This window comes from Octodon degus, unplaced genomic scaffold (assembly GCF_000260255.1).
Source record: "Octodon degus isolate 3935 unplaced genomic scaffold, OctDeg1.0 scaffold00019, whole genome shotgun sequence".
Classification (NCBI taxonomy): Eukaryota; Metazoa; Chordata; class Mammalia; order Rodentia; family Octodontidae; genus Octodon; species Octodon degus.
This window is the reverse complement of record NW_004524595.1, coordinates 3,032,702-3,044,809: the sequence shown is the minus strand read 5'-3', so window position 1 is coordinate 3,044,809 and position 12,108 is coordinate 3,032,702. Positions and strand designations below refer to the sequence as shown.

General features: G+C 45.0%; 1 protein-coding gene across 1 annotated transcript in view; it reads left to right on the top strand.

The window, feature by feature from the left end:
- Window positions 1-11,711, top strand: part of Togaram2 (TOG array regulator of axonemal microtubules 2) — a 50,002-nt gene extending 38,291 nt beyond the window's left edge. The window contains exons 18-19 of the mRNA XM_023711107.1: window positions 7,146-7,232; window positions 11,356-11,711. Of these exons, the coding sequence (XP_023566875.1) occupies window positions 7,146-7,232; window positions 11,356-11,711 (443 nt within the window). The remainder of the gene's footprint in view (window positions 1-7,145; window positions 7,233-11,355) is intronic.
- Window positions 11,712-12,108: the final 397 nt, after the last annotated feature.

Here is a 12,108-nt window from a genome sequence, read left to right as displayed (position 1 = left end):
TTCTAAGTAGGTGCTTTAGACCACTGAGCCATCTCTCCAGCCCCCTTTTTTCTTATATTAGCAGTTAACATGGGTTCCTTTAGGCTGAGAGGGGAATACCCATGACCACCTCAGTCTGAAACTTTCTCTGACTCCATCATGAACACTTTCTTTTTTCCTTCTCTAGCAGCTTTGGACATTTTTCCTTGAAATGCCCCTTCTCTCTATCCGGATCCAGGAAAGCATAACTTTTTCCCTGTTTTCCTACTGACCTTCGTTCCCACAGGAAGCTAGTATTATTATTTCATTTTTTGTTTATAATTTCATTCTGTATCCTTTTTACTATGAAACACTTCAACTCAGACAAATTCATTCCTGCATACCCTTTTAACTTCTGCAGCTGGTGTCAAACACCAGGGGCCCACTGAGCAACATGTAACTTTTTAGTTTTTAGTCCCCAGTATATGTCTCTATAGACAAAATCTGGTGGATCTCAGTTAAAGGAATCTTAATCTAGCATATTCACTATAGGTTTTATCTATAGTGATTATCTGGGTTTTCGTGTCTTTTAGGAAAGAACAAATTTTCTGAGAAATTAGAGCACATATAATCAAAGCATGAACATTTGAGCTAATAGGTACATTTATAAACCTTTTTGAGACCTAGCAATCATAACTCACTAGCTCTCAGACCCTTTTATTCATGGAGTCTAACAGTTTTCTATAAGTCTGTCTAGCTTTAGTGAAGAAGTCACACTTGTATTAACTATGAGCATGAAATACCTGAGTTACATTAAAAGTCAACCAGATTAACTTATACACTTATCATGAAATACACAGCATTTAGTTAGATTAAACCAAAGAAATACCATTTAAGTCTTTCTACATGAACAACAATATATATTACATTTGTAAAACCTAGTCAGCATAATTTTGATTAGTTAGCAACCTGAATATATTGTAATACCTCAGTTACAGCTAAAGCAAGATGTCTTCTAAAGTCTGTTTCTATTGAGGTATGATGACTGGAAGGAAAGTCAGGGTTAGAGAAGGACATAGAGACCTGTGCCAATGTCCAGCAATAGGCTGGGTTTCTTTTCCCTCTATAGTCTTGATTATTCAGGGCTCCTCTATGGAGATGGCAGGTAGAGATAACAGTCTGGCCAGAGAGAGGAAGCAGGCCCAGGGCCCTTTAGTCCTACTGGATCATCTGGGAAGCTGAGTCTGAGCTCTGGGGCTTCTACTTCAGAGTGCAGTCTTACTTCTAGTGGCTGCCTTGGCAGTCAGGGCATGGCTTGTGGGCCTCTTAAGGCAGTCCCTCTTATGCTGGCCTGGCTTCTGACAGCAGTAGCAGATGAACCTCATCATCTTTGAGCTCTTTTTGGAGTCAAGAGAATCAGATTTAGGGTCTGTTTTGAGGCTGCAGCAAAGGCAGCCATTTTTTAATCTCTGCTTTCTCTCCCTGCTTTTCTCCCAGTTCTAATTATAGGACATTTAAACAGTTTTTACCAAAGTATCAAATGAGTTGTCTAGAGCAAAAGCTGTCTTTTGTAGCTCCTGAACTTATCTGTAAGAGTAATCTTCTATTTAACTAGCATCTCAGGAAGTATGTCTTACCAGTGCCTCTATTAAACATTATAAAAAATCAGAGAGGTGTTCATCTTTCTCATCTTTCTCCTATCTAAAATTTAAAATAACTAGAAGGCTTGGTTCTAGTTTTTAGACCTTTAAGAATACACACTTGAAAAGAAAATGTCTTTTCTAGTTTTCCTGCCTGGCTATTAGGCTACCAGGCATCTGACTATTTGGGCTCCAGTGGGAACTGGAAGTTCCAATGGTTGTCTATCTTTTGACTCTTTAAAATTAACAAAATGATATTTCTCTCCAAACGCAATAGTAGCTTGTGATGCTGCCTTAGAAGTCAAAGCTTGGTTTATGATTAGCATCCATAAGTCTGAATAAGTCTTCTAAAGACACCAATGTATGTATCAGGGTCATCTAAGGCGCCTGAACTCTGGAAGTTCCAAATTGCCTATTTACTTCTTTAAAAGGTTATTGTCCTTGAAAAGCTTGCATAAACTCAGCTAAGAATGAGTGTAGCCTTGTAGAGGCCTTGATTACAGCTGTTTTAAAAGCATACCCTTTAGACTAGAAAGGCAAATAGGGGAAACCTTACTTTCAGCAATAGTGGGTGAGGCTGAACTGCCTGGTTCTCCTGTTACTCACATCTACATTTCAAAACTTAAATAACAATAACCTCCTTAATGCAAACAAAATCTGAACATAAGACATTTTTATCATTTTCCTTTTTACATCATCTTTCTAGTTATAAAACAGCATCATAATTGATACTTTTCTCTGTATTCCATTTGGATTAAACAGTTCTTTTTCAGCATGTAAGGATCAAACGTCTTCTAGTGCCTAATGAAGCACTCTAAAGGAGTAAGAGACTTTGTGAAATAACCTGGAACTCAATAGAAATTACCTTTTTGGGCGTCCCCACCTTTTTTCTAATTGATTCCTCCACCCAGGCGTCCCTGAGTAGCCCTCTCCAGAGCAGGTGGATGCTCTTGTTGGAGAGAAGGGAGGCAAGATCCCACCAGCCTATCCACCCTCAAACTGGTGCTTGATTCCTATCTCGTGAAACATCTCACAAACCCTTTACGTACTCTTATTGACTACTTGTAAGTTAACAGTTACAATTGGTCCAGTGACAGGAATATCTACAGAAGGAAGCATAACTATGGCATAAAAGCTCAATTGGAACTGAGCACTTCTCAGGCTACAAAGATCACTTCTAGAGATAGATAGAACAATTGACTGGAGAGATTTGGCCTTGTGCACTAAGCCAAGTCTCCAGACACTTGATTTTCATCTGATCACCTAGATAAACATTTTTTGCAGCTAGATAAGATTTAACCTTGAAGCTCACAGGTGAAACTCATATTTATCATCTAGCAATCACATTTTACATTTTGGTAAAGACAATACAGCTGGCAAAAATCTTACTCTTAGTTAACACATAAGGCACAGATGCAAACTTCCCCTGATAACCACTGCCCAGAACACTAAGCCGGATATGTGTTCTCCTGGATGGGCATAGTTCCTCTTTGTCTCATCTGACCCAGAGACGGGGTATGTGTTCTTTTTCTAAAATGACTTCCCTGTCTTTGGCATTAACAAATGCTCATTTTCTAAGGGCTTTACTTAGTTGGAACAGTCTATAGTTTCCCTAATTTTACAAGCCTCTTAAAAGGAAAGTACAAAGAGGTGGGAAAATTAGGAGTAAGGTCAAAGAAAGGAAATTGAAACAGAGCAGGCCTGACATTTCCTCCTGCATGTAGAGGGGGATCAGAACCAGTCTATCCCAGTGAAACCTGTCCTCCAAGTCTTTAAGAATGGTTGCTGACCTAATGTCATTTAACTGGCCAAAGGAGTCCCATGTTTCATATATGGGCATGTATATTTCCTAAGTCTGAGCTGGCTAAAAGTTCCATTTTACAGAAGTTGATATAACATCCACTAGGAGACTTTATAACTTTACTCTCTAGCACTACTGTCTAAATTCAAGCAAGGAATACCAGTACATTTAGCATCTAGTTCAAATACAATATATACAAGTACAAAATAGTCATAAAATGTCCCATTAAAGAAATATCATAAACTTGAAACATTTCCACATTTTAACTTAGATTTACCAACAATATTTTGACCACCATTTTAACGAAACTACATAAAGACAAAGCATAAGCAATTATAAACAATTTTAACAGTACTATGAGACAAAACTGTATAAGATAAAGTATGAACAATTAATTATGAGCAATGGGCAAAGATATTAACATCTGAAGCATAAAATTTGTTACCTAAGCAACTCAATTCAAAATTTATGAAAGAAAAGCAAACTCATACCTCTGTCCAATGATCTCGGTGGAAACCTCCAAAATGATACAGGGAGAAAAACTGATCTTGGGTGGTGACCTCCAAATGAGATAGGGAACCTCCAAATGACATAGGGAAAAATGATCTCCCGACCTGACCTGCATGAGTTCATGTTCTCTAAAACCGAAGAATGAATTTTAGGAACAAACGGAGGTTATGAGCAGAATATATTTATTGGGGGAAAGAAAGCTCTTGTCCAAGAGAGGAACAGGAGAGAGGCCTGAGTGGGTTGTTCCCCCGAACCTGAGTCTTTGCACTTGCCAGGCATGTGCTTAGGCCACTGAGCTCTCTGTCCAGCCCCACGGATATACATTTTCAAGAGCTCCCCAAGTTTACTTCCTTCCAGCTCTGAGCAGGAGCCATACTGGGTATTGTCAGAGGTGATCCAGGAGAGATAAATCCTGTCTTCAAATTTAAATCCATCTAGAATGATGGTGTATGTGTGTGTGTGTGTGTGTGTGTGTGTGTGTGTAGAACAAACAGAAGCACCTAGAAATAACAATACAGGTGATGTCGACATGAAACCTAGACTTACATAATTACACCTTTACCAAGACACTCTCAGACCACTTTTTGCTTAGTGCAATGTTCCAGAACCAAATATCTCTTTCACATCCTTGGACAAATTAAAGAATCTTCATTGCCTGCAGATGGAGCTTTTGCAAGTGGCAGAGACATAAATGTACATTTTCTCTTCTGTATTGTCACAGGCCTCAGAAAGAGAGCTAGACAAGCAGGAATCAGTTCTTAGCTAGATTTGTGGCCATACGGGAAAGGTAGAGTTGTGACATTACACTGTGGCCTGGGAGAGGTGGGAATGTCTGGAAAGAGCTCCCTGGGCTGGTCCAAACTGTCCCTTGCAGATACTCTTTTGGCCCTGAGAAGTAGGCCCCTGCAGCTTGGGTGCTCTGGTTGAATGCTCCCTCTACAACTCATAGCTATGGGGACAGGATGAAAAGGTGACCCTCTTAATTGCTGGAGGGGATTAGATCAGAGGGTGTTGCCCTGAGTAGATCAGTGTTACTGAAGGGAGTGGGTTATTGTGGGGTGGGTTCCTGGTGAACAGAATGACTCGGGCCCTTCTGTCTCTATCATGCACACTTGTTTGCCTTTCTGTCTTCCATGCTGACGCCATGCTCTCTGACTTTGCAGTGTTTAGAACCCTGAGCCAGATAAATGTATCTTATTTATAAATCACCCAGACTGTGGCTTTTCTGTTATGGCAGCACAAATTGGACTCTAACATCAGGATGTACTTGCTGGGCTGCATTGGTGACAGGGTTTGGGCCGCCCACCCTCTGCTCCTGACGGGTGTGGGCAAGTCCTGCAGCCACACCCCTGGAAGAGGCCTCCGGTTCCTTGCCCCACCTCCTGCTGAATTGTGCCATGACTGCTGTGGTTGCAAAAAAAAAAAAAAAAAAAAAGCCTGGGCATGCTGGGGCCTCTGCAGCTCATGACACAGGTACTGTGGAGATAAATGGAAAGCCCTTGCGCCCCAGGAATTTGCCAAGTTAGCACAGCTTTTTCAGAAAGCGGTGGTTATCCTCACCTTTGTGAGGAATGCATGTCTCCAAGTTTAACAGTTTGAAAGGCCAGAATTATCACCCAAGAGACCGGGAACCTTTTATCTCTGCCCATTCCGTGTGTGATTTCACCCTTAGCAGTTCATCTCTGTAGCAAACACTCATGCTGGTGCTCTATTAAGATACAAGCCAGGATGTGCTCGCTCTCAGGGCTTCGCCCATGGATGTGGCTAAGCAGCTGGGTAGGCTGAGCCCTTGGGTGTAGCTGCAGGGCTGGCAGAGCTGGGCAGATAGAGGGCACTGGACAATTAAGAAAAAAAGGTTCAAACTCGGTGCCATGGCCCAGGCCTCTGAGACTAGTTTCTTGGGAGGCTGAGAAAGGAGGATTTCAAATTTAAGGCCAGGCTGGGGCGGGGGGGTCTTAGCAAGAGTCTCATAATTTGAAAGGGGTCTGGGGAGGCAGCTCAGTGCTACAGCACTGCTGCAAGAAAAAGAGTAGGGAAAGATAGATGGGAACCCCTCTTTGCTGTAAACCTCCTGCAAGGTGAATTGGGGCATATAGAGCACAAACCTTGCTACCTTGGATGTCTGTTTGACCCAGACCTTGTACTGCTTGGGTTTGTAAGCAAGGGGGATATAAGGCTTAGGCAGTGATGTTACATATAAACTGTTAAGGGACAATCATGTCTTCTCTGCCTGAAACCCCCCTTATGCTTCCAACTCCACCCTAAGCCAACTGGATACTTCCATCCAGACAGGGTGACCAACTGTTTTGGGTCCCTGGAACAGAGACTGTCACTGTTGGAATTCAGAGAGCCCTTAGCAGACCAAGTCAAGTTTGTCACCTTGGTTCCAGACCTTGGGCTATAGTTACAGGAGCATGGAGCTTCCCACCTTGGACCAGGTTCATGTCCAAGGTGTCTGTTTCTTATCGAAGCCTTCCTGGGCAGGGGGCAGGTAAAGGACCATGTCTTAGTTCCCAGCTCCTAGCCCATGACATAAAGCTGGCATTTGTGGAAAGAAATAACCACCTGTTATGATAGCGTCCTATGGGTTATACCACAAATTCAAGCTTGGAGGAGTGTAATGACTTCTGAATTCTAAGCCCAACTTCTTTTTTGGTACTGGGGATTGAAACCCTGAATCCAGAGCCTTTTCATTGAGTTATATCCCCAGTCTTTTAAATTTTGAGACAGGATTTCACTAAGTTGCTTATGTTACCCTGGCTAGGCTCAAACCTGTGATCCTCTTGCCTCACCTTCCTAGAGTATAGACAGAATACTTATGTCACTTATGCCTGGTTCTAACCCCAACTCTGTTGAATTTTGTGTGACCACAGTTCAGTGTTTCACTGTCCCCTAAAACTATAAATATTTTTTATACCCACATACGCACCTACCCATTGATGTCTGTCTGTCTGTCTATCACCATTCCTCTATGCCCTTTTGTTCTAAATCCCATGGCAACTTAGAGAATTACAGACAATATAAACCAGACCCATGGAGATAAATGGAGCTTGCTTGGGAACCAGTCCCTCTGCCTCAAATACCCTGTGTCCGTTAGTTCTTCCAAGTGGCCCCATTGTGTCCTCGAGGAATTAAATGAGCTCCCCACAGGGTTCCTTCCTCATGTGGGCACATGGGGTCCTGCACCGGACCTTAGCCCATAGCATCATGGCCCCTGACATCCCCATCTCTTGCAGATCACCTCAGCCTCCTCCAGGCGTTTGCAGGGCGGGTGCGCTTCCTGAGCGGCCGCGCGGTGCTGGACATCACAGGACGCCTGCCAGGTGAGCTCCCCGTCCCTCCCAGCTCTGGCCTTCTCTCCTGCCATGTGCTTTTCTAGACCTGAAACAGTCCCCGCAGATTGTTGAAAAGTTTTGAACATTTGCTCTTTGTGACAGTCTTCCTAGACCAACAGTCTTTCTTTTTGGCCAAAGGAGGTAGGAATGTATACAAGCAAAGAGTTCCTAAGAAACCACAATGTGAGGGCCGCCAAGGTGGCTCAGCAGACTAAGGGCCTGCTTAGGCAAGCATAGGAACCAGGGCTCAATTCTGGGTTCCTCTGGGTGGGTTGAGCCTGAGACTGAGTCTAGGCATGGTGACATATGCCTGTAATCCCAGCACTGGAGAGGCTGAAAACAGGAGGATCACTACGAATCCAAGCTGTATAGTGAGACCCTGTACAAAGGGTCCTAGCCCCTTGCATGCCTCTGTGTGACTCAGGGAAAGTATCCAGATACATGCTGCCTACTGAGTGCACAGCTTGGCTGGCAGACAGCACTGTTGTGAAGATCAGAAGCTGCCCCTCCTATGGCCTGGTAAACAGGGCATAGGCTGGGTTTCAACTTTATGTAGCTGTTGGCTGAGTGCTGGCCTCTGCCTGGGTCTCTCTACAGCTGACCTGAAGAGGAAGTTGGTTCTTATTAATCCGATTTCTCCTTGAGTGTGCAGAAATCTCTAGTGGTTTCATCCTAGGGTCGGTGGCAGCATGGAAAAGGCCCAAGCTTTGGGGACCGTGGGCCCATTTGTCATCTACTCATGTTGACTTGGAGCTGAATTTTATCATCTTTCTTGCTTTGCAAATTCTCCTCCCTGTCTTGGGAGGACTCCATCTCTAGAGTAGGCAAGAGGACTCAGTCTCTTCCTAGGACTCCAAAGATCCCCCTAAAAGCATATGGATCATGCCAGGACCCTGCTTCAACTCTAGGGGCTTCTCAGCTGGCTTCATGCCTTCGGTCACTTAAACCTTAAAAAAGTCCTGGAAGAAGCACGTCACTTCTATGATTTTTTTTTTTTTGTGAGAGACAAAGAAAATACGGCTCAGAAAAGTGAAGTGCCCAAGATCCGTGGTGAGTCACCTAGGATTTGTCCCAGGAAGCTGGCTGCTATGATACTAAGGGAGTCCTGGAGTGAGAATGGGGCCATCGTACTGAGCTCACTCAGGAGCCCCGCAAGGAATGCTTTTCTGGTGCTCCAAATCTGTGTTCTCTGAGGGAAGCCCTTACTTGTCCTTGTGAAGGTGATTTAAAGGCCCACGATGGGGATAGGCTCATTTTAGATTTTTCACTTACTATAATTTTTTCCTATTTCTTTTCAATTTTTTTTCCCTATTTCAAAGAGACCTTAAAAGCAAGAGTTTCTCTAGAGTTCTGCTACCTCTATGTCAACTAGGAACAGAGAAGAAAATTTGCTTTGACACTAAGTGTGGACTGATAATAGCACAACTTAATAGAAGTAAATCTTTTGCTAATTACTCCAGCTGCCTTTTAGCTTTACTTTAATGGGATTCACGCCCTCACAATGGCTCCCAGAAGGGCCTCTGTGCTTTTGCTGACTTGAGAGATGGACCCAACCAGCCAATGCCTGAACCTGGGGAATGTGGGTCTGAGGCAGCTGAGTCCTATCAGCCAGGAAGATGTGAGCAGAGGGGGAGGTGTGGGCTATGGAACTGAGCTGGGTGGGGCTGCTCCTCTCCCAAGGACGGAGTTGTCTGGGGGCTGGAATAGAGCAGCTCACTGCTGAGTGGGTGGGGGAGACAGCAGGACAAGACTGGAAGGAAGCTCTGTTAGGGGCAAGTGAGCCTCTTCAGTGTTGGGGACTTGCTCTTCTCTTCCTGCCTCCATTTTTATTGTGGTAAAATGCATATAACTTAAGATTTACCACTGGAACCATTGTGAAGCATGCAGTCCAGTGGTATTGAGCACATTCACAACATTGTACAGCTGTCACCACTGGCCACTGCTTTTCATCTTGTAAAGCTGAGATTTTGTCACCATTAAACAATAACTCTCCACCCTTGCCCCCTCAGTACCTGCTGCCCCCATTTTCCCCTCTGTCTCTATGGGACTGACTATGCTAGCTACCCCAGAGAGGTGAATGCCTGTAGTACTTGTCCTCTCATGACTGATTTATTTCCCTTGATGTCCTTGAGCTTTGTTCATACTGCAGCTTGTGTTAGCATTTCCTTGTTTTTAAAGCCGAATGATGTTCCATCATATGTGTGGGCCTCATTTTTATTCATGCATCCAAAGATGGACCCTTGGGTTGCTTCTGCCTTTTGACTCTTGTGAGCGCCACTGCTCTGAACATGGGGTGCACATGTGTCAAGGCTTCTCTCTGCAGATGAGCCTCCCTAGAGACTTAGGCAAATGTTGAATTACAGTAGTTTGGTGTAGATAGTTGATCAGGGTTCTTTGGTTCCCTTCTGTCCCTGCTTGGTGCTCCTTTTCTTAAGCCACTCCCTGCTCCCCATCTTGGGGCTGGGGACACTTGTCTGCTTTTCTGGTTACTGTGTTCTTCCTGCATAGCCTGTATCAATCACAGAGAACACAACCCTCAGCCCTTTCTAGCCAGTGTGCCTCTTTCTGTTTATAAAGCTGTTCCAAGCCCTTCTGCCATGGGAGCCTTCCCTGCTATTTGACGTTGCTGTGGCTGAGTTGACTCAGAGTGTACAGACTGCCCTTCCCTCTGATCACCTTGGCTTCTGAGAGTTCTGTGGTCCCTGGGGGTCCCCATGGGAGCTCCATAGAAATGAGGTAAAGGAACCCTGGTTATGGCCTACCACAACATTCTCATTGTGGAAAATGCCACCAAGAGAGTGTCAGGCTGAACAGAAGGGTCCCAGGGCATCTTGTCTGGTTTCTCATGGTCCCAGACTGGCTCTGAAAGCAAAGGAACCCCCTGGGCTTTTAGGGCTTGGATGGTTTTCAGCTGATGAGAGAAGAATGACTGGGTGTTTCAATAAAATAAAGCAAAGCTCCAGACTGGACTCTGCGATGTGGAAACCCTAGAGGCTGGGGTGCAGCTGAGGGTGGAGGCTTTGGAGTGAAGGCAGACTTGGCTTCTGTCCTCAGCGCTACTCTGGGAAAGCTTCTTGGTGAGCCTTGCTTTCCTTCCCTGTAAAATGGGTGTGTCCTTCTATTCAGAGGTACCATGAGTATGAAATGATGCCACACCTTCAATCTCTGAGCCTGGACTCCAGCAGTTTCCAGAGTGTGGCCCAGTCTGTGTCACCTTCCAATTTCTTGGCCCCGTAAACCAACACCGTTCTCACAGTGGCTTGCCTTCGCCAGCACTTGCCCTTTGGTAAGACATGAGAAAGAGCGGTCTTCTTATATAACAGGCACCATTAGCACTAATGCACGTAGGGTAACCTGGCCACAGTCCACTTGGTGACCTGGGACAGCCGCTTACTCTGGTTGGCTGCTATGCATTCTTGAGCTTATGGAGTTTGGGGTTTTGGACAGTCAGGTATAGGGGTCTATCACTAGAATGAGAGCCTGTGCCGAGCTGGGGGGTTTACAGACACGTTTGTGGCCCATGCTGCCGGTCTAATTGTGAAGGTTGGCATCCGGATGCTGGAGAGGCCATTTTTGGTCTTGTCCCCTGCCAGCTATCTGAGGTGCAGATGGCTTCACCTGAGAGCCCTTACTACTCTTCTTGTACAGCTTTTCTCTGCATTTGCCTGGACTTTCCTAGGTGGCCAATATCATATTAATAGTATCCAATATTAGTATTGCCTATTGTTTGACCCCCGCCTACCTATGGCTCATAGACAGCAAAGGCACGATTATAATTTGGGTGTCTGCCTCTTTTCTCTCCTCCGGATTGTAGGGGTCCATCATGACTGTCATGGTCCTCATAGGCTTTGTCCTTGAAAGGCTCCCTTTTCCACAAAACAATATAATTTTTTGGGTACAAACATGCATATAAACCAGGCTGGATGTGTGCATAGTTTTTCTTTTGATGTTAAAAAGCTGAAGGTTTAATGGGCTGCTAAATGTGTTATAACCCTTGGGTCCTGTGCTGGGCTACTGGGTTTTGGTGGTCAGTGTCGGTGCCTCAAGAGAGGGTGGAGGGAGGGGAGAGAGTGCCTGGCTCCAGCGATCCTCTGTCTTTTCTTCCTGACAGTGCTGGTGGCCTCTGTTTACCCCCGCAAACCTCAGGCTGTGGAGCGCCACGTCCTCCCTGTCCTCTGGTACTTCCTAAACAACATGATTGGGAGCGGTGTCCTGCCAGGACGCAGTGGGAACGTCCGCACGGCGGTGAGCCAGCTGTCCAGGGCCCTCCAGCGGCAAATGGGTACCCGGCTGCAGGACTTCGCCACTGGCCAGCCAAAGCAAGTGCTCAAAATGCTCCAGGAACTCTTAAACACAGAGTCCCCAGGGGGCAGCCACAAGGTCAGTGATGGAGGGATGGCACCTGACAGCCAGACGGCTGCCAGCGCATGTTCCCTTCAGCTGGATTCAAGAAGGGGCCGGAAATAGGCAATTATTATTTTTACCTTATTTTATTTTGACAATGGAATAATATTTCTTCCTTAGAGTTCTGGATGTATACAGTCTATTTTGAAGTAGAAATAAAATAATTACTTATTTTTCTAAGCTTTTCTTATCTTGCATTTTTGTAACCTCAGAGAATTTTCTAGCAGGTAGGAATGGGAAGCAAACAAAATAAAACATGACAACAATAAAACTCATTTCAGATGAGAGTGAGAGAGATCCAGGGCATGAAAGGGCAGCACAGCCCATGTGCTGTGGTCCACTTGGGTAGAGTTCCTATCTGTGAGCAGCGTGGGATGAGACCCCCCCAGGCCCAGAACCCTGGGTGGTCACTCAAATTCAGTCCCTTTGCTACCAGTCTGATGACAGGAGAGGATAAGAG